This window comes from Micromesistius poutassou (genome assembly GCF_964030765.1).
Source record: "Micromesistius poutassou genome assembly, chromosome: 20".
NCBI classification, from domain to species: domain Eukaryota; kingdom Metazoa; phylum Chordata; class Actinopteri; order Gadiformes; family Gadidae; genus Micromesistius; species Micromesistius poutassou.
Window position 1 is genome coordinate 6,599,982 of NC_140290.1, and position 19,910 is coordinate 6,619,891.

General features: G+C 44.1%; 3 protein-coding genes across 3 annotated transcripts; 1 reads left to right on the plus strand and 2 right to left on the minus strand.

The window, feature by feature from the left end:
* Nucleotides 1-1,453: 1,453 nt before the first annotated feature.
* tpbg1b (trophoblast glycoprotein 1b) lies at nt 1,454-2,765 on the minus strand (the record flags this gene model as incomplete). The annotated part of the gene is made up of 2 exons (XM_084484463.1): nt 1,454-2,306; nt 2,506-2,765. 2 exons carry the CDS (start codon nt 2,763-2,765, stop codon nt 1,454-1,456), a joined length of 1,113 nt encoding a protein of 370 aa, XP_084340589.1.
* An 857-nt stretch (nt 2,766-3,622) lies between these two features.
* tmem222b (transmembrane protein 222b) lies at nt 3,623-9,317 on the minus strand. The gene is made up of 6 exons (XM_084484464.1): nt 9,169-9,317; nt 8,436-8,520; nt 8,171-8,202; nt 7,875-7,971; nt 7,332-7,462; nt 3,623-6,786 (listed from the first exon to the last, which is right to left on the minus strand). Exons 1-6 carry the CDS (start codon nt 9,288-9,290, stop codon nt 6,699-6,701), a joined length of 555 nt encoding a protein of 184 aa, XP_084340590.1. The 5' UTR covers nt 9,291-9,317; the 3' UTR covers nt 3,623-6,698.
* A 5,931-nt stretch (nt 9,318-15,248) lies between these two features.
* paqr7a (progestin and adipoQ receptor family member VII, a) lies at nt 15,249-18,834 on the plus strand. The gene is made up of 2 exons (XM_084484657.1): nt 15,249-15,363; nt 16,034-18,834. Exon 2 carries the CDS (start codon nt 16,074-16,076, stop codon nt 17,145-17,147), a length of 1,074 nt encoding a protein of 357 aa, XP_084340783.1. The 5' UTR covers nt 15,249-15,363; nt 16,034-16,073; the 3' UTR covers nt 17,148-18,834.
* Nucleotides 18,835-19,910: the final 1,076 nt, after the last annotated feature.

Below are 19,910 nucleotides of genomic sequence, written 5' to 3' on the forward strand. Positions count from 1 at the left end.
GGCCAGCCACAGGTGATGAGTAAGACTACAAAACAACCCAGCAGTCCTCATCAAACCCTTCTCATACGGCATGAGGGTTATTTGTGGAATGGGTTTATCTTGGAGCAACCTTTATGTTCTCTTCAGCGCTTGAGAAAAAAAAGCCTGTCGTTAGCTTTTCACCGAAGGAAGGAAAAAGACATTGCATGGAAGTTATGAACTGGTGTTCAGGACTCATCTGTATCTTATCAGCGAGGGGGGCGGGGGTCCTAAACAGAAAAATGTGTAGAGAGCACAGCACAGGCGTCCCTTCAAAGCAGGCAGGGAGAGAGCGGGGGATGGGGGGGAGAGAGAGAGAGAGGGGGGGTGAGAGATTTCTCTCAGTAGATTCAGAGAACCACGACTGGTTCTCATCATGATGACAATGAGGAGGGAGAGAAGGAAGTTTGAAACAAAGAAAAGTTCCATGACCGAAGAAAAGGGGGGGGGGGGGGGTCCATTGAAGAGCTGGTGACTTCGGTTAAGGACAGAGAAACAGAGGGACAGAGAGAGAGAGAGGCAGCGGGAGAGAGAAAGAGAGAGAGCGGGAGAGACTCCGAAAGAGAGATGGTGAGAGAGGGAAAGAGAGAGAGAGACACACAGAGAGAGAGAGAGAGCGAGAGAGAGAGAGAGCAAGACGGTGAGAGAGGGACAGAAAGAGAGAGCGAGGAAGAGGAGGGAGGAATGCTGTAATGTGCGCTCCGGCGGGACGGCCCTGGGCAGCAGGGGGGGCAGACCAAAGGCCTGATGCCACTTCAAGTGTCCCAGGTGGAGATGAATGGGACGGGCCGGGCACTAAAATGTAATGTGCGTCCCTCTCCGAACATACCGGACATACTGTTTCACTTTAAAAAAAAAAAGGCCCAGTTGCTCAGACATCGACCCTAATAACATCTCTCAATGCATTTTTTATTCCTTGGCTTTGCTTCGCTCCTCATTCCTTATTCTATATGCAAACCATTTCATCACGCACAGTCCAATAATATCTGAAAACAGAGTGTGCATCTTGGCATCCAACCAACAAAAGGCACTTGGCTCCAATTAAAAGCAAATCATATTTGTACAAAGCGAGAGAGTCTCCTTGATGTTGTCAGCGATTCGTGCACCAACCTACCGAACCGCGACTGCAAGTCTCAAACGAAACAAGCATATGAGTTTGACGGGGGGTTCAACCAAAGAGGGGTCAACCAAAGCCTAGACATGCATCCCCCTACAAAGCATGACGACAGGTCAACACAACCGAACGTTTGCAATAGCTTTATAATATACAAATATATACAATTTGACATTCCCGGTCGAGGCTGGATGCCTCGTTAGAAAAAAAAAGTCACCCCCCCCCCCCTCAATCCCTCCCTCCCACTCCCTCCTTCCTCGTAGTCAAGAGAAACGAGGTCGTCGATGAAGATGACAACGGGGGGGGGGATCAAAGTCGGCGTCATGCGTCCGCATTCGACGACACCTGCGAGAGGCGGGGGTCCGAGTCGATCTCGTAGCGGTAGTGGTAGCCCTCCCACACCTCGCGGCAGGCGTCGCGTGCCTCGTTCACCCTCTTCTTGATGCCCTTGCGGTTGAGGTAGAGCACGAAGAGGAACACCAGCCCCACCAGGCCCAGCACCAGGCCCAGGAACACGTAGGACGTCTGCAGGGCCAGGTCGGCCCCAGCCGCCCGCTGGTGGCACCCCAGGGGCAGCGTGGCGGCGGCCAGCAGCGACACGTTCCGCATGGCGGCCGGGAAAGCGCAGGTGGGCGCCTCGGCGTCCCGCACGCGGCCCTGCGAGCGGTTGAGCCACAAGGCGAGCGGCTCGATGTCGCAGGTGCAGACGAAGGGGTTGTCGCCCAGCAGGAGGCCGCTGGCGGCGGGCAGGGAGTCCAGCTCCCGGAGGCCCTCCTCAGGCACGCTCTTCAGGGCGTTGAAGGTGAGGTCCAGCTCCTCCAGCCGCTCCAGGCCCCGGAAGGTGGCGTTGTGGACGGCCACCAGGGAGTTGTTGGAGAGCTGCAGCCGTCGCAGCTGGCCCAGCCGGGAGAAGGTGCGCGGGGGCAGGAAGATGAGGCCGTTGCCTGACAGGTCCAGCCCCTGCAGGGAGCCCAGGGTGGTCTGGCGCAGGGCGGCGGCCAGGTCCGTCACGGCGGAGTGGTTGTAGAGCGCCCGGCTGAGGTTGAGCTCGCGCAGGGTGTGGTTGTGCATGCTGAAGCCCTCCGGGTGGACGGCGGTCAGCTGGTTGCTGCTCAGGTCCAGGTAGCGCAGGCTCCGCAGATCAGCGAAGGTGTTCGATTCCACCTCGGTGATTCTGGTGTTCAACCACAGAGGATAACCAAATAGAGAGAGAGAAGATAACTACTACTTTGTATTACAAAGATGGGACACATATGCAGAGTGCCCTGTGAGATAGAAATGTTAAATGTATATTTAGAATTTTTCTATGAGACCTCAGAGACATAATAGGATTACAACAGGCATACACACTGTCTGAGAAAAAGCGTTTTTACCTGTTATTGCTCAGAGACAAGTTCGTGACGTTATCCAGTCCCTGGAAACATGTTGGACCAATTCGACTGATGTTGTTCCCTGTGATAAACAGATTCCTCGTATAACCAGGGATCCCCTTCGGGATGGTCTGCAGCTCTTTGGACACACACTTGACCGTGTGAGCCGCTTCGGAACATTCGCAACCGGGAGGACAAGATGCGCGCGCGTAAATGGAACACACCAGTGCACACAAAACCATGCGCGGTGCCAATTCCAGCATTTTGGAGAGAAGGCTACGGTATGCAACGCCAATAAATGATAGGAGTGGTCATCAATGAAAACCACAACATTTAAAAAACACCGAAACTTGCGCTGGCCTGGTCAGCTTGCCCGAGACATCCTGCTCCTGTCCCCGCACTTTTTACGTCTGGCTGTGAATGTTCGACTTTGCATTTGTGAAGCCCCACGTGTGAGTGGGAGGGAGGGTCTGATTTCCATGAGAAAAAAGTGGGGGTCTCGCTGTTCGCTGTTCTTGTTTTTTTTATCCTCGCCGTAGCACGCGGGGCGTCGCTTCTCTCGAACAATGAAATTAAAGGACCATCGCGGAGTGCGATCTGTGGGGAGGGGCCTTTCACGTGCCCCATCCGGATCTCCGCCCGTCTCCCTCGCACACTGTCGATGAACAAATGAAAAAGCATCAGTTGGATGCTTCAGTGCTACCGACGTAGTCTGATCATCGCAGTCATATTTCCCTCTTTCCTCATTTATAACGTGCAGATAAATAAACTCATGGGTTTCTGTATAATACGATATAAAGGAATTCCTGGACCCCTTTCTGAGTCTAATATTGGCTGTATCCCACCAGGTGAGTCTGGGTGTTCTGGGAGAGCTCTGATCCTTCACTTCCAAATGCCGTTACTATGATGACGACTAAAGACTATTGAATAAAATGCGAACATGAAGGAGGTGTTGTAGACAAGCATTGCCAATATAGCCTAAAAACATTGCTTTTGCATTAGTTCCAGCCAGGGGGAGGCAAAATGAATAAACCTCTAAATTTGCCATGATCAAGCTATAGCACCCTGGTGTGAATGCATAAAAGGAACACAGGTTTCATACAATAGCAGTCATCTTTAATCGATTTTTAATAGACAATAAGGGTTTTATTATGAGTCATACATTCACAGGCCACAGATTCACTTGCAGGCTACGCGATACATTCCTCCCATAATTAGGTTTCATCTCTCCATTATAAGTGTTCGACAGACTCTGCAGTGAAACAGAAAGCATATTAATGAGATCATAGAGAATCAAGAGTGTGTTCACAAATAGTCACATACATGGACAGGGCCGCTGGTAAACTAGCGTCCTGTCCTTTGTGTCTGTAGGGAGTGAATTGAGTGGAACCACAGGTCTCCACATTCCAGGACCAGGCTCTTAGATACAAGGCACCTCTGCAGGCAGCAGTCTTAAGTCCACAACAACAAAAAAAGGCTGGACCATATTGCATTCCTGCACATGCACTTTGATAACATATCACATACTTCTTTGTCGGTGTCACAAATTCAAAATTCTTTCACAGGGCGAGGTTATTTTGTTTACGTTTTTCCCCACGTGTTAAGTCATGGTGTCTCATGGGATAGGGGTGGGTGAATAAAACAAACCCAAAAACACATACTCATCGATCTAGGTGGTGCATAAAACACTGCCTTTGCTACATTACGCTGTGAACCTCACATAAACCCCTGCTATTAATAGACAGCAGAAAAGAAATACATCACGAAATTCTGAAAAAATTAAATAATCCCATTGTGTATCTTCTGAAAGTATCTGCCAAGAAGTGATTACTGCCTCCCCAGCATCTTTTCCTGCACTAACACAGCGAAGGCTCTGGCTGTATCAGCCTTGCCAGGGATACCCAGAGGGACTCCAACTGCGTTTCTTCCTCCCACTATATACCACAGACACAAATAGAGTCCACCCTATCTACCTATAAAACATAATAAATTTGACTGATTAAAAAAAAAAAGGATATTTTAAAATAAAAAAGCAAAAACAGCAGTGATGCATTAACGCTGACAAAATATAGCAGCAGGGCAGAGATTCTTGGGTCAGATTCTTCTTCTTGGGTCAAGATTCACCATTGCAGCAACAATGACTGAATTACCCCCAATACAGCCTTTGTTTTACGGTATTGTTACAAGCAAACAGAAAAAGCACAACTTTTCAAGTAGTTTACCTTGGCAACAAGCAAAACAAAGCAGGAGTACAATCAGCTCCCACCCAAACACCTGTGAAAATAACTACACTACAACTCATGACGTTTGGAAACTAATGGAGGCAGTTCACTCACAAGGAATTCATTTTGTGAAGCCACCAAATACACGTGAAACCTTTTCTCTGCAAAAATACATATAGGTCCAATGTGACTCCTATTATTACATGCTGGCATGCAAGCACACGCAGGCACACAGTAGAACAGTGTCTGCGATTTGGAAAAGTAGATTCAGTCAAAACTATGTATAACAGGTTCTAGGACACAAAGTTTGAAAGAAACATGTATTATTAATTTTGTTGAAATATTTACAGCTGCTCAAAAGGTTGTGAGCATTGGTTAAATGTTTGAATCAACCCCCTGTCTGTCCTGTTAAAGGGCTCGGTAAAACTGAATGAGGCTGTTCCTAAACAGGCCATTTTAAACATGAGACTATACGACCCTGCTTTGAGTTAAATCATGGAACAACGGGCTGTAGATCAAAGCCGTAATGTTGCACGGTGGAGAGACATTTCACAATGACCTTCTAATCTGATCCATGGTGCTGCGACTCTGAGAGCAGAAGAAGAAGAAAAAAACAACAAACCAAAAACAGCAGGAGCCCTGGCCGTCAGTAGCCAAAAGAGACTCAGTGTGTGTGTGTGTGTGTGTGTGTGTGTGTGTGTGTGTGTGTGTGTGTGTGTGTGTGTGTGTGTGAGAAAGTCCTGAGGATCCTGGCTGCCTGCTGTTTCTAGCGAGCCCCGTGGCCACAGAGAGGGCTCAACCCTCCTCCTGTTTGATTACAAACAATAAGGGGATTTGAATCCACTCACTACAGCCATGGCAACGGATTTTGAGTGCCCAACATCGTTTGGGATTATTGTAGAATAATACAAAATAAAAAAATACCTCCCCAACCCCACCTTAAACATTAAAGGCTGCAAGGTCCATACAAATAACAAAAGAAAAAGTGCTAAAGTGAATGCTACCAGATCTCTTCAGAAAATAAACAAAAAAACTTTTCCTGGGCAATATTTGTACACCGTATTTAATGTAAAGATTTAAAGAAAGGCAAAAGCATCTATGCTATATCAAATGACAAATTATCCATTATTTTAAATCAGGTCTATAAAGGGGACACGTCTTCCCCAATACCCATTTAGCAAAACACAAATGACCTGCTTCATTAATAAGCAGATATGCTCACCCCTTTAAGGACACTATTCAGGTTGGGTGTATAATGCGTGTATAAACATTTGGCACGATATAATACAAAAGCATTCATTCATTCATACATTCATTTACAGCTACAGGTTATGGTCGTCAAGAGTAGTCGAGGTTGCTCAGATTATTTTGCAGTTGGTCAGATATACACTCGTTAGGATATCGATATTGTAAACCTATGAAAGTTATAGCGTTGTAAATGACATCTAAAAATACACAATATTGACAATATAGATTCTATAGAAACAATTATTCTTGTTTTAGAAGATGCAGGCCTTTTTCGGTATTTCATAGTAAATAGTGTTAGTATCAAGGATCCAATGCTACAAAACACCCCCAAAAAACAATAACAATGACACACTCTAACAGTTGCCGTGTGGGCACTGCATCAAATCAAGCATGTTGCCAACGTTGTTAATTCCTAGTAAGGCATATGTCGTACAGAGAGCAGGGTTCCATCTCTTCTGCTGTTTTAGTCCTCAAAAATATATAAAAACGCCATTCACGGAAGCACGGATTTGCGGTACCTCATCATCTCGTGTGTTCGTTACAAAAGAACAACCGGGGGATATTGAGCAGTGTCTGGAACGCTACTGAACACAAAAGAACAACAAAAAAACAAAAAGACACCTTCCGTGGCCAAGAAGGTAATTCGGACTCCAGGGCATTGAAGGGGGGATGTGGTGAGGTTGCGACCCGGTGCCCCCTCCCCAATAGTCCTCCAGTGACCCCAGGTCACCGAAGGTTAAGGGCCAGGACCGCAGTGAGAATGACGCCCACCAGCATCAGGTTAGGCAGCCAGGTCTTCAGGAAGCCGACACAGCTGAGTGGTGGAAGCAGCAGGAAGTGATGTCATCGGAGAAGCACGTGGAATGGACATCAGACAGACAGAAATAAATAAAGACAGGGGATCATCAGTGCTTGGGCGTATGTAAATACTTAGAAACCAGACACTCAGATAAAAGGCAGCAAAGGAAAGAAATGCAAATGTGCCTTTTGTTTGCTCTAAAAATGCACAGGTTTTTGTGATTGTGACCAAGAGACTTGCATGCCTGCACGCTTGAATTATATTCCAACCATGTATAATTTTGATTACACTGTTGGGGATTGGATGGGGGGTGGTGGCTTTCTCAGAGTGCTACTTTCTCAGAGATTTGCCAATGCAAATCAAATTCCTCAAAGATCAATATACATCCCAGAAGCGAGAACGCCCCTTTGATTGGGTTTCAAGACAAAGATTGAAACATGTCCTTCTCTGGCATCGACCCGCTCAATAGAGGTCAACACCATCCAGAACCAGAACATGTCCTGGGCTCCAGCCCATAACAAGTCTACAAAAACCCATATAGTATCCTCAGATGGCCTCACCTGACGTGCTTGCCGTGGATGAACGCCAGTAGACAGAGGTTGACCATGTTCCACGAGGTGCTGTTCTCGTAACGCATCAGATTCAGCGCCATGGCGACGTGCGAGTGACAGTTGTCGCAGCAGAGGTTGTGCTGGTCGAGAAAAAAATAAATACACATATCTGAATTTTTACTTCATAACTTCAGGGCCTGGTAACTTGTGATTTTATACACCACGTAAAGCCCAAATATTAATCATAATCATAGATGAATTAGGGCCAGCAGTAGCTCAGAAGATGGAGCGGGTTGGCTGGTAACTGCAAGGTTGCTAGTTTGATTCCCCGCTCCTCCTAGCCGAGTTTCGAGGTGTCCTTGCGCAAGGCACCTAACCCTAACTGTTCTCGACAAGCTGGCTTTCGCCTTGCATGGTTGACTCCAACGTCGGTGTGTGAATGTGTGCGCTATGTAAATGCAGTCCATTTACCATATGAATTAATAGATCATAAAATAAATACTGAATTGCAGGCCTGGTAAGGGGTTGTGCGTTGGTGGAGCTGTGATTTACCATGCGGTGCTTGTACTCCTCTGAAGCGTCGCTGACGGCCGTGTCCCATGCATTGGAGCCGCCGGCGTGAACCTTGCTAACGTCAAGCATCCAGTATCTGTGCAGGATGAGGCAGTGAAAGAAGAGTCCATACTGTCTCGTTTCCTTTTGTGTTGTGTCATTTCCAAGGTGAAATCATTTGATGTTTTCAAAGAAACACAATACGCATACACAGGTCTGATTACAGGAAAATGCCTATGAACCGGCATATGTGGAATAGTTGAATTAAAATGAAATACATTATTTTATCAACTTACTTTGTTGGTCTCCCGAAGGCCATGTTGTCTTCCTGCAAAGGTAAAATAAAACCTTTTATATATTTGTTGTATTTGACAGCTAACTATAAAAAGCCGAAAAAAATGGATAGATAAGTTATTACATGGTAGATACAGCCATCACACCAAAATAATCCTCTTATACTTAAATTAAATGTTGAATAATCAATAACAGTGGGTTTGACAGGGCTACACCATACACTCCTGGACATGAGAACAGTAGCTTAACCTACTAGCGATTACTCACCGAGACAAAATAGGGTCCAGCAAAGTCTCGGATCACACCGGAGGAGGTGCAGATTCCCATGTGTCCAATAAAGGGAAGAAGCCATCTGAAAGAAAGAAAAAACAACAACACGAAACACACAGTATTAAACCACAGACTAGTACAAACACACACACACACACACGTTGCACGTTTTGCCCTGTGGACTACTTTTAAAACGCCAGTGACGTCACCGTAATAATAATCTGACCTAATGGTCGAGAGGATCACACTGGCTCGCTTCTGACAAACGAGTGACTGTATGGGTCAGATGATGCCAACGGAGTCCAGTACTGGTTGTGAACATCGAACAAGCACATACTACAACGACGAGACCCGTTGAAAGGTGTATAGACAGTGTAATCTAGCCAAACCTAGGTTGTGAACACTAGGTTGAGAAACACTGTGAGAGCTTGAACCAGTCTGCGTTTACTACAGTGCACTAATTTTGGTATCGTACAAAACGAGTGACGTTGTCTGACCTGACCTGACATCGACTGACAGAAACAAAACAGCGACCACATACATTCATAAGTCACGTTTACACATTCGCTGTTTCCGGGTTGTGTTATCGCTCTACACGAGGAATGCCCAAACATACACAATTATGTGTAGCATGGGAACCAGTTTAGCTAGCTCGGGCTGTGATGCCCTCTGTTTTAAGTTTGTCTAAAAGTACACACACACACATGTGCATGCTGCGATACACACTCACGATAGCACGGGAATGGGCGTCCACACGATGCAGAAGGGGTAGCGGCTGAGGTCGGGGTTAACCTTCTCGAAGGCTATGCGATAGTTCTTCATGGTGTCTATGGTGTCACTCACATCCGCCATCACACCGCTTTGGGGGAAAAAAAATGAACTTCATTCGCCCTACTTCCTGGCAGCCAGTCCTTCTTTGGACCGCCAGCGGTTGCTTCCGGTGTTGCTACGTCATGACCCTCCTTTTTAGGGAGCGAGCCACGCCGTACCCTTTTCACCCGAAGATGGAAAGGACAACCGGTTTACATTATGTGTTCGGGTTCTTTTCAACCATAGCACTTCTTCAATGAGAAAATATTCCTGCTTCATATGTGTGTGTGTGTGTGTGTGTGTGTGTGTGTGTGTGTGTGTGTGTGTGTGTGTGTGTGTGTGTGTGTGTGTGTGTGTGTCAATCATCATTTTTGATTTTGTATTATTTATTATACAATTATTCCAAACTATTTTATGCACTTTCAATCCTATGTAACTATCTTGGCCATGTGAGTGAATAGCCTTTTCTCATCTGATTTGAAAATCCCATATTTTGTGATCCAGGTCAGAGAGCCCAGGCAGATCGTGTCCGAGTATTTCAAATAAAATGCAGAATCTAATCACTTTGTCTGATCCAGTTACAGGCTTTTCAAGATATCCAGATCCTGATTATCAGCGCTTTAATCATACATAGCTCCACCTACTGGATGTTATGAACAACATAATGTTGCAATAAAATAAAGCACTCCGGAGGCCTGCCCCCAGCGCTTTAACAAAGACATAGAGTAAGACATTACTAGATGAAAGCTGTTATTTGATGGAATTTATAGATTTCTCTTTGAGTCTTCATATTCCAAGCTTGTAGGTAATCCTACTCTACGGGTCTCTCTGTTGTATTTACCCAAACGTTAGATTGAATCAATGCCCACACAGCATTTATTGTGTGGGCATTGATTAACTTTATCATGTGAGTAAAAAAAAACAGAGACCCATAGAGTGGGATCACCCCCCAGCCTGGGTTTATTTACCCACATGTGAAATTTCATCATTGCCTACACAGCACTTATTGTGTGGGCCCAACCAGAAACACCGCCCCCGTTCAGAGAAGGCCAGAGCCTAGACAGACATGTGCAACAGAGAGAAGTTGAAGCTTAGGGTTTGTAATCTATTTCAATGTAATTCCAGTAGTCCATCAAATAATGTATAGAAACAAGTTTATTCCACAGGATTTTAAAAACCTCCTGGGAATAATCGAGGACCGCAACCGCTTAACGCTGGCAAATACTTTCTGTGAATGAGCCTATAAGGTGTAGGCTATATTTCTTGTCTATACTAAAATCGCTAGCTTACTCTTTATTTCCACAATCACCACAACAAAACGACGAGAGCCACCAAGTCACAGGCTCACACAAACACAAGAGCCTGTGACTGTGAGCGCGGTGCAGCCATACTGTAAGGTTGCGGCAATCGAAAGCAATGGAAGAATTGGAAACCGGCGATCCACCCAGGGGATCCGCCGGGTCTCTGTGTACTCTAGCGGGCGCCCATTAGATGTGACAGGTGATATATTGTGTGAAGGGCAAAAACAAACGACTCAGCAAAAGCAGGCAGACGAGACGTTGATAAACTAAGGCACCGCAGGCTCATCATAGCAGAGCTGAGGGAATCCTCCTGCAGAATGTCACTTCAATATCTGGCCCGGCCCGTACAACCCCAATTAGGGGGGAGATGTGCTTCTTCAGGGAGCTGGACTCCATGCAGCCCCCACCCACCCCCCCCCCCCCCCTCCTCCAGTCACAGGTCTGAAATGTGAAATGTGAAATGTCACAGTGCTAGCCGTTTCAAGTTGGCTTCCCTTAACTATGTGGTTACCAGGCTATATGGTAGCGAGATGTAGGGAAATGGTCTATTTTTTATACAGCTCAAGAAACCTCTTGATTTTTAAATGGTTTTGGTCTCATATTCTCCAGAGAACAAGTAGTACAGTACAGTACTATAGCAATTTTGTTATAATAAAGTGCATCCGCATGTTACATTTTCATCATTACACCTTATCATTGATTATATAATAATTGTTTTTGTCCTTTTAAATTAGGTGGTTGATTGGTCCCAGGAGGAGTAGGCCTATCATTAAGTTCCACTGAACCCTCCTGACACAAATGATGATGGCAACAAACAATTCAATCTAATTCAACCACACTCCTAAAATCAATTTTTCACGATTCAGTTCAGTGTAATTTGTTCGTGGTAATGATTTTGTGTCCACTGAAAGAGTAAGGTTTCCGACCTTTGGAACTTGAACTCTCCTGATCTCCTTTAGTCAGCTTTGTTGCTTTGGGTGACCTCTGGGGACAGCAAACATTCATTCAAACACGTGCATATCCATATTTTAATGTTTGTTTTGCCATCTATCAATACAATTAATTATTGATATAACATAATTGAATGACTCCTGACTGGGCTAACAAGGTATTAGAAAGAGACGCTTTTCTGCTCTTCTGTAATGAAAAGCTTGCCATTTTATTTTGGGTTTTACGTTGTGTTTTACTAAAAGAAACGGCGCCACTTAGTGGACATACAATAAGGTTACAAAATATGATTATGGACTAAATCAATACTGGTGGCGGTAAAATGTTGTCCTTTATACAATTATAAATCCGGACGCAATAATTCTTACTTTTTTTCCCTCAATACTGATATTTAAGTAAATATGTTTGAAAAATACATTAAATTCACAGTCAATGCTTATTATTCGAAGATACGATTATTCGGAACCACAGACAATTAAATTAAATTAAATTAAATAATACTAATACACATTTACAGTAGACAATAAAACTGTGACTATCCATGTCAAATAAAATAGGCATCTGTATCAACAACATTAATAGTATTTTGTCAAACCTTGTTTAGAAGCCAATTGGGCATGGTGGCATGGCAATTATAACATTAGACAAGATAAGAGAGAATAACAATGAACCCATGAGGGGAAGGTCATATGTTCTAACAGCATTTTAAACCAACAGGGCCAACCATAGCAATAGAAATAAGGGCATTCAAGGACTGGGAGGTTGGTGGATAGACAGGAAGGAGGTGAACGTGTTATCTGTGAAAGAGGAAGTTATTTATGGGCAACTCCGTCCAGCTCTTCCTTGCTGACAAGGACACAAGAAATGATGCATGGAAAACTAGCAATGATAAAAAATGACAAGAAGTTGTTTATAGCGGACTCAACGACAGTGAAGCGTTTGTGAACCCTGAGGCAGGTTGTATAAAAAAGTGGAAATGTGTAAAGATGTGAACTTTTCCGACGTATTATCAATGAATCATTGAAAAGCTTGGGTGCCATTTATGGTAAATTGTAATGACCAATGAGGTTGTATGATTTGAGTCAGACGTCATAAGTCATAACATTATTTCTAATCAAAGGGCATGTTTTGATTAAAAATGTATTATTGAACTTGGCTGTACAAAATCCACTAATGTTTGTTAAGTAAACCACTCGCTCACATCAAACTGAATATGAGCGAGTTAACCTTTCACCCTTAATACCAAGCTACAGAATAGCTGTTGTGATTGTAATTAATTTATTACAAAATACATTCTCGCTTGTTCTGTTTCCCCTCCTCTAAAGCACTCCAGTATGGATACTTAGCGCATTCAGGTTCCAAATTGAAAAAAAGGACAAACTTTTACATTCATTTAAGATTTGCATGTGCAAATACAGGACACCCAGAAGGATTGTTATAATCAGAAGATGTATTTGCACATATGGTACATGCATCGGTAAATGAGTAGTTGCTTATTTTAAAATATGTCATGTTAGATTTGAATTTTGAAACAAGAATAAAAAATAGATGCATTATTATCGTTATTCAAATCATAGCCAATTTATATATTCTGAACCCCTGAATGCACACAAGGCAATTTTTTGTTCTTTTTATATCCAAAATGATCAACCTTTACATTTCAGGAAATGAAAACACAAATTCAAAAGGCATATAAAATGTCAGTAAATGGTTCCACGAGACTCATTCACTTATTCAACTTGTAATACAGCACAGAAAATCGGTTTCCTTAAATACTCTTGCAATAACGATCACAGAAATTCTAGCTTTTTTTGGCTTTAGAAAGTTTGGAAAAAACATAGCGGATAGGGATGAGGGCTGACAGTCGAACTTCATCCAGATGTTGGCCTGTGAGGCTCTGCCAGACTGGAACTGTGTCAGAAGGTCTACAGACATAAACATGTTTGTCATACTCCTCCAGTGATTGAATGCTGTTTGGTTGAACTCCATGAGAGAAGTAAGAGCTTTTCAACCCCTTTCTGACTCATTTCCCACATCCATGTACACAGTCTTTTAAAATATGCAAACAAATGTGTCCACACACGTCAAAAAGCTTTTTGCAGTGCTGACACACGCACACACACACACACACACACACACACACACACACACAAAACCACATACAAACAAACCGAAAAATACTAGCCATTACAAATATGAGCTCACCGGAATGTCTAGTTCCTAGCAAAGTAGCCAAGCAGGTCTCCTGTTTAACCTAACGTCTTGAGTGACTTAGACTTTCCTCAAATATGAACTCATCTGTGTTTGAAATTAGGACTATGACTTTACTCATTTAAGAGAGCTTGATCCATTCAATTTACTGACGGATCATTAAGGAGCCGTAGAGGGCCAAAACCCAGAATCTTTCCCCTTGGAGTTTGATTCCCTGGCCAGCCTGTCAAACTTCATCACCAAATATTTGGATGTAAAGAGAAAATCCATGCTCAACTCACAAACAGGTTACTAGCATTGATAATCTGGTTTGGGTTTCTTTTTTTTCCAAATGTTAATTGAAATATGTACCATTTTACAATGTCGTGAGTTGTGATTAATGTATGAAAAAGACATAGTATAAGTATAGGCCTACATGTAAAATTGTACATACCTACATAGTGTAGGCCTAGTGTATATATATATATATATATATATATATATACACTAGGCCTACACTATGTAGGTATGTAGGTAGGTAGGTATGTAGGTAGGTATATATATATATATATATATAAAATACAAGGACATGCTTAAGGTGATCTTTGAAATAGCCTACCAAATGAAAAACGTTGGTGCTTCGGGTGAGGTTTCTTATGGTTGGAATACTTTACAATTAATTCACAAATCCGGTTTTCCAACCGCATAGAAGGACTCCATTCAGTGGAGCTGGGGGTCGGGGAGGGGGGGGGGGCTCGCTGTTGGCCAATTATGATTACGTAACAGGTAACAAAGGAGTGAACAAATCTGTTTTGTTTCAATTAACCACCAATCCTGTCATCCTAACCACTTGTATCATTCTGGCAGCATGCCTTCTCATTATCCAATTGATTCGGACATTCCGACCATACGGACATGACTCATTGTTCATCCAAATGTTCATCCGTTACACAATCAACATTTGAATACCTCTGTTCAAGTTTAGTGGTGCGGGCATTTCATTTAAATTATATTCAAATTCAGATCATGCTCTATTTTGAAGGGCGATGAACTTGTTACTCTGTGTTAAGATTTGCACTTCTTGGAAATAGTTCCTTATCCGTCCGAAGTTGCATATCCAAACTTCTCACACACAGGTTCAACTTAAACTGTTTTTTTTTTTACATTTAGATGTTGTAAATGTGAAGCTCTTAAGTCAAAACGTTTCTTTCTCCAGGGCACTAGACCTAACAGACGGGGAGGTTTGGTAAAACCAACACGTCTCCGTCTTTCGTAACGCTTTTCCCTCCTGATGAAACGTGTACTCCATAAAACTCAAGCCCAGACACTAAACGATACTAGCGTCACCAAAGCGTTCCAAACACAACATGAGTTGATCGTTGATCGTCTGTCATCGCCTGATACGAGGACTGATGACCTTGTAATCTGGCACTTTGCACGGAAAACGGGCCCGCCTTTTTCCTGTCACTGGACACCTTGCAGTAGAGGAGCCACCCTGTTTGGTGTTTCTCCACCCCGTCGGTGTTTCACCACCCCGTGGATGAATCTCCACCTCGTGGGTGTTTTCTCCACGCCGTGGGCGCAGTGGGACGTGTTTGATTCGAGACGGGAACCAGACGAGGCGGCTGGAGGAAGGCGCGGCGGTGTCGTGGATCTGATTTGTGGTGCTGTCGTCTGTAAGTAAGAGCGCATACCTTCTCTGTAACTCCAAAGCAGCGTGAAAACTTTATTACCCACTCCCCTCAACGGACGGGCAGCTGACCTGAGTTTAGCAGTAGTTCAGCACGTCTTCAAAACTAGCAGACACTCATAAAGTTATTGTTTTTTTTTATTGAATTTGTAAAAATTATGACTTTATGACTTTGATGAATATTTTTTTGATGGTAGCGTATTAAGCAACTTGGTGTGACTTACCTGGAAACACCGATCAGTTCAGCAGGAATGAGGAAAATTATAAAATTAAATTTTGACATAGCCTACGCCCTCTTGCTGTAACCTAACGTTACACATTAACAGATCCGTTTGTCTAATTCATATTTGTTGATAAGCGCTTTAGGTATGAAACAACGTTAGGCCTACTGGGTTGCTTAGCGATCCCATTGGACAGTGCGTAACAAACAGATTTTAAATGGTCAGATGATTTTTAATAAAAAAAATAAATAAATAATGCATTTTAACAGATTTAACAGATAAACTAAGTAACATCGTTTCAGGGATCGGAAAATCCTTTTTGGGCGAAAAGTGAGCATTTTACCACAGATATTAATATAATTTTAGATAGATATGAATATAATTTTAGATCTTTTATCTGAAATTATATTTCACTCAACACCCATCTGAACCCAGAACCCACAACACGGTAACGACCTCCACCACCAGCACCACCATGGCAACAATCGCCATGGATAGAATTGGTCGGCTGTTCATCAACCTGCAACAGCTCAGGCAGATGCCCCTCCTGCTGACCCAGGCGGCCCCCTCCATGCCGGCCACCCTCCGGGACACTGAGGTGCCCCAGAACTTCCGCGAGGCCCACGTCCACTCCGGCTACCGGCCCCTGGACCAGACCTGGAGCTACTACCTGCTGTCGCTCTTCCAGCGCCACAACGAGACGGTCAACACCTGGACCCACCTGCTGGGCTTCCTGGTCTTCCTGCTCACCCTGTGTCGCCTGGCTGAGACAGTGGACTTCATGGGGGACCCCCACGCCTGGCCCCTGCTGGTGCTGGCCGTGTCGGCCATGGGCTACAGTGGCTGCAGCGCCATGGCCCACCTCCTGGGCGCCAAGTCAGAGCTGTGCCACTACCTCTTTTACTTCATGGACTACATCGGCGTGGCGCAGTACCAGTACGGCAGCGCGGCGGTGCACTTCTACTACGCCGTGGAGGAGAGCTGGCACGCCCGCGTGGCCGGCGTGTTCATGCCCGCCGCCGTGCTCCTCTCCTGCCTCTCCTGCCTGGGCTGCTGCTACGGCAAGTTCTGCAGCTACAGCCGGCCCACTTGGGTGCGGCGGGTGGGCCAGGTGACCCCCTCGGCGCTGGCCTACGCCTGGGACACGAGTCCCGTGTTCCAGCGGCTGCTGCGGTGGTCGGAGGAGGACGACGACGACCAGGCGGCGCTGTGCTTCCACCTGGGCCAGGTGGTGCTCTTCCTGGCCAGCGCCTTCTTCTTTACGTACCCGCTGCCCCAGCGCTGGTTCCCGGGCCGCTGCGACATCGTCGGCCAGGGCCACCAGATCTTCCACGTGCTGCTCAACCTGTGCACCCTGAGCCAGATCCGGGCGTCGCACCAGGACTACCTGGGCCGCCGGAGGCTGTACTCGCGTCTCCATGGCGACGGCGAGGCGGGCCTCGTCGTGGGCTTGTACCTGGTCACAGTGGCGGCGTGCGTGTTGATAGCGGCAGGTATGGTCGTCAAAGTCAGGCGAGTGCTGGAAAGCAAAGTGCAGAAATGCAAGTGAGGATTATGAATTTGTGTTGTGTGGGGAATTCTGGACTGGCTTGGGGGTTTGACCCACAGTTGAGAAAAAAAAAATGCAAAAAAGTGTTTTGTTCATTCTTTTTCTGAGATGACGAATAAGTATTGTATAAGTTTAACACTGATTTTTTTATATGATGATGTACTTCATCGGCCTAAATAATTTCTTGCACATTTACGGGATGATAGCAAGAGCCATAAACGGAAAAAAGCTTGTATTTGCTTTGTATTAAATACAAACAAAGAATATGTTACTGTATAATCCCTTTATATCAGATGGCTGGCATTTTATAACAGTTAAGTGTTAACTGCCGTTATTGTATTTATAGAGAGAGAGAGGGAGACAATTCTCCCATGTATTATAGAAAAAGGCCAGCAGATTTGCCCCCTGTAGGCCAGTCAGTACACTGAAAAATAATCTGCTATTTTGGGTTTGGTAAACCAGAGCGAGGGTAGAATATTATAAGAAATGTGGTTTATTGCATTATATTGAAGTGCAATGAGTGCCAATTTAACTAAGTCTGAGCAAGAAAATGAAACTTTGTGGACTTGAAATGTTGACCTTTTGATTGTCAGGCAACCACGAAGAACATGTTTATAAAGAGTAAGAGTAAGTATATGTGCTGTTTCTCAATTTATATCAAATTGGATCAATGCTCTGTTTTAATAAAGCACTCCCAACCATGCACTAATCAGGCTGAGATCACTGAATCAAGTGTAACCTTGGAAAAGGAAGCTCCTCAGCTTTTGATAAATGGTTGATTGTTTTTGGACCTCGCTTATGATGACGTTTGGGTTACGATAGGAAAGTCTAGACTGTGTTACTATGCATAGCTGAGGCATGATATCTTTAGCTATTGCTAAAGTGGTAGTTTGCAGTCAATAGAAATTATTAAAGTATTCACTTAACTTACTTAAGGCGTTATTCATAGATTTTTGTTTTTTTTGTTATTTCTCTTGGAATACCACCTGTATTCTAATGGTTAGCCTTGAGACTGTTTCGGAAAGCATATTCCTGGTCTGTCAAATGCTCAACTGCTTTAACCGAACATACAAAAGACAGATTTTGTCAAAGGGTTTGGCAAAAATATTTTTCCTGTTTAACGGTGCAATGTATAGAAAAATTAATGATTTTTTGTGATTTCATTTTCTTTCTAAGTAATTGTGTGCGGATGGAATGGGTGCATGGAGAGGCGGGGCTGTTTAATTAGTGTTGTTGTCGACAGGTCTGGCTTATTTATCTTCATCTCCGGCTCCCTTCCCTGTGTTCTGAGCCAGGCTCTGACGCAAGCGTAGACCACCTCTGATTGGCTCCCACTCAGAGGTCTCCATGGTGAGATCAATTAAACAGAGGTTGTGCACAGAGGGATTTAATAATAATTTAAAGGTGTAAGGGAAAAAATGCTGTGTGCGCATTTGTACATACAAGCCAACGCACTTGTCAACTGTGTATGTTTGTCTGTTTGGGGATCTCAAAATTCTCAACACAAAATGTTAAAATATTAACAAAAAATGTTAACAAAATGCAGGCAAGGAACAGTAGTAATCACAATGTTCACAATTTGAAAGGGTTTGAAATGTGAATGTGAAGTTTGTATGTTTAGGGACCAATACAATCATGAACATAAAATACAATTATTAGAAAATAAATATACTACTGTTGAACATGCTATGGTGGTGCCTTCTCTTCTGTTGCACATTGATGGTCTATTATGCGTCATGTTTCTCTGGTGGGATGACCTTCTAAACTGGATACTATGGTGTTTTCTCAGGCAGGTGCAGTCAAGGAGTCATCAAAGTACCATGGTCCTGGTGATTTGACTTTTTCATGGCCCTCCTTCACCACTGAAGCACTATCACGACTCAACTATTTTCAGCCCCGCTTAATTTGCATCCAATAATGCATCACCATGACTGCATTTTGATTTTATGACTGTTGATACATCAAATACAAGTCATATCCCCATCAAGCTCAAAGTGAAGCGTACATACAAGATAAGGAAACTGCATGCGTCACAAAAGGTACAGGCCGGCTCATTGTAGGGTAACATCCATCTGGCTCACACATATGCACGCTTGCACACACAAACACACACTCACAGATTAAAGCAATCCCTTTGCCAAGTGAGTTAAAGCGTCAACTTTGAAATGGCCACAATAAAAGGGAACATTCAAGTCCATAAACAAAGCTCATCAAACACCTTACAATGATGAAAAAAAACATTGTAAATAGAAGCAAGACAACTTAATCCAAATCCTTCAGTATTTTCATAGGAAATTATCTAACGAACGATACAAACATTCTTAAGATATGGAGTCAGACTGATAAGACACTGGGTCTGGGGGAGGCTGCATACTTGGGTTACATTGGACAATCATCATGTGATAGATATGAATGATATTCATATATCATTCCTTTTCAGGTCTGCAAAACATGTGGACATGATGAACTTAGCTTTCACCCACAGTGAATATTAATGTGGAAAGGGTGTCCTTTTTCTCTGAGGCCCCAATTGATCAACAGGTTCAACAGATCTGACTGTTCTGGGCCCTGTTCCCCTCTCCTCGGTGGAGCAGGTGAGTACAGAGCTGAACAGACTTCGACCAGGCAAGGCAGTGGTTCCGGACGGTCAACCTGAGTCTGCCTTCCAGCTGTGTGGAGTACACATCTCCAACCGGATCCCAGTACTGGGGAAGGCATCCTGTGTGGTTCCTGTACAAAAGAAGGAACGACCTATCGCCTCCA

Bases quoted from the DNA above. Each gene is read 5' to 3' on its own strand.
- tmem222b (XM_084484464.1), bottom strand. From the start codon at position 9,290: ATGGCGGATGTGAGTGACACCATAGACACCATGAAGAACTATCGCATA. The intron at 8,203-8,435 runs GTGAGTAATCGC...TTACCTTTGCAG, and splicing joins CTGGACCCTATTTTGTCTCG to GAAGACAACATGGCCTTCGG. The intron at 7,463-7,874 runs GTAAATCACAGC...TTTCTCGACCAG, and splicing joins AGGAGTACAAGCACCGCATG to CACAACCTCTGCTGCGACAA.
- paqr7a (XM_084484657.1), top strand. From the start codon at position 16,074: ATGGCAACAATCGCCATGGATAGAATTGGTCGGCTGTTCATCAACCTG.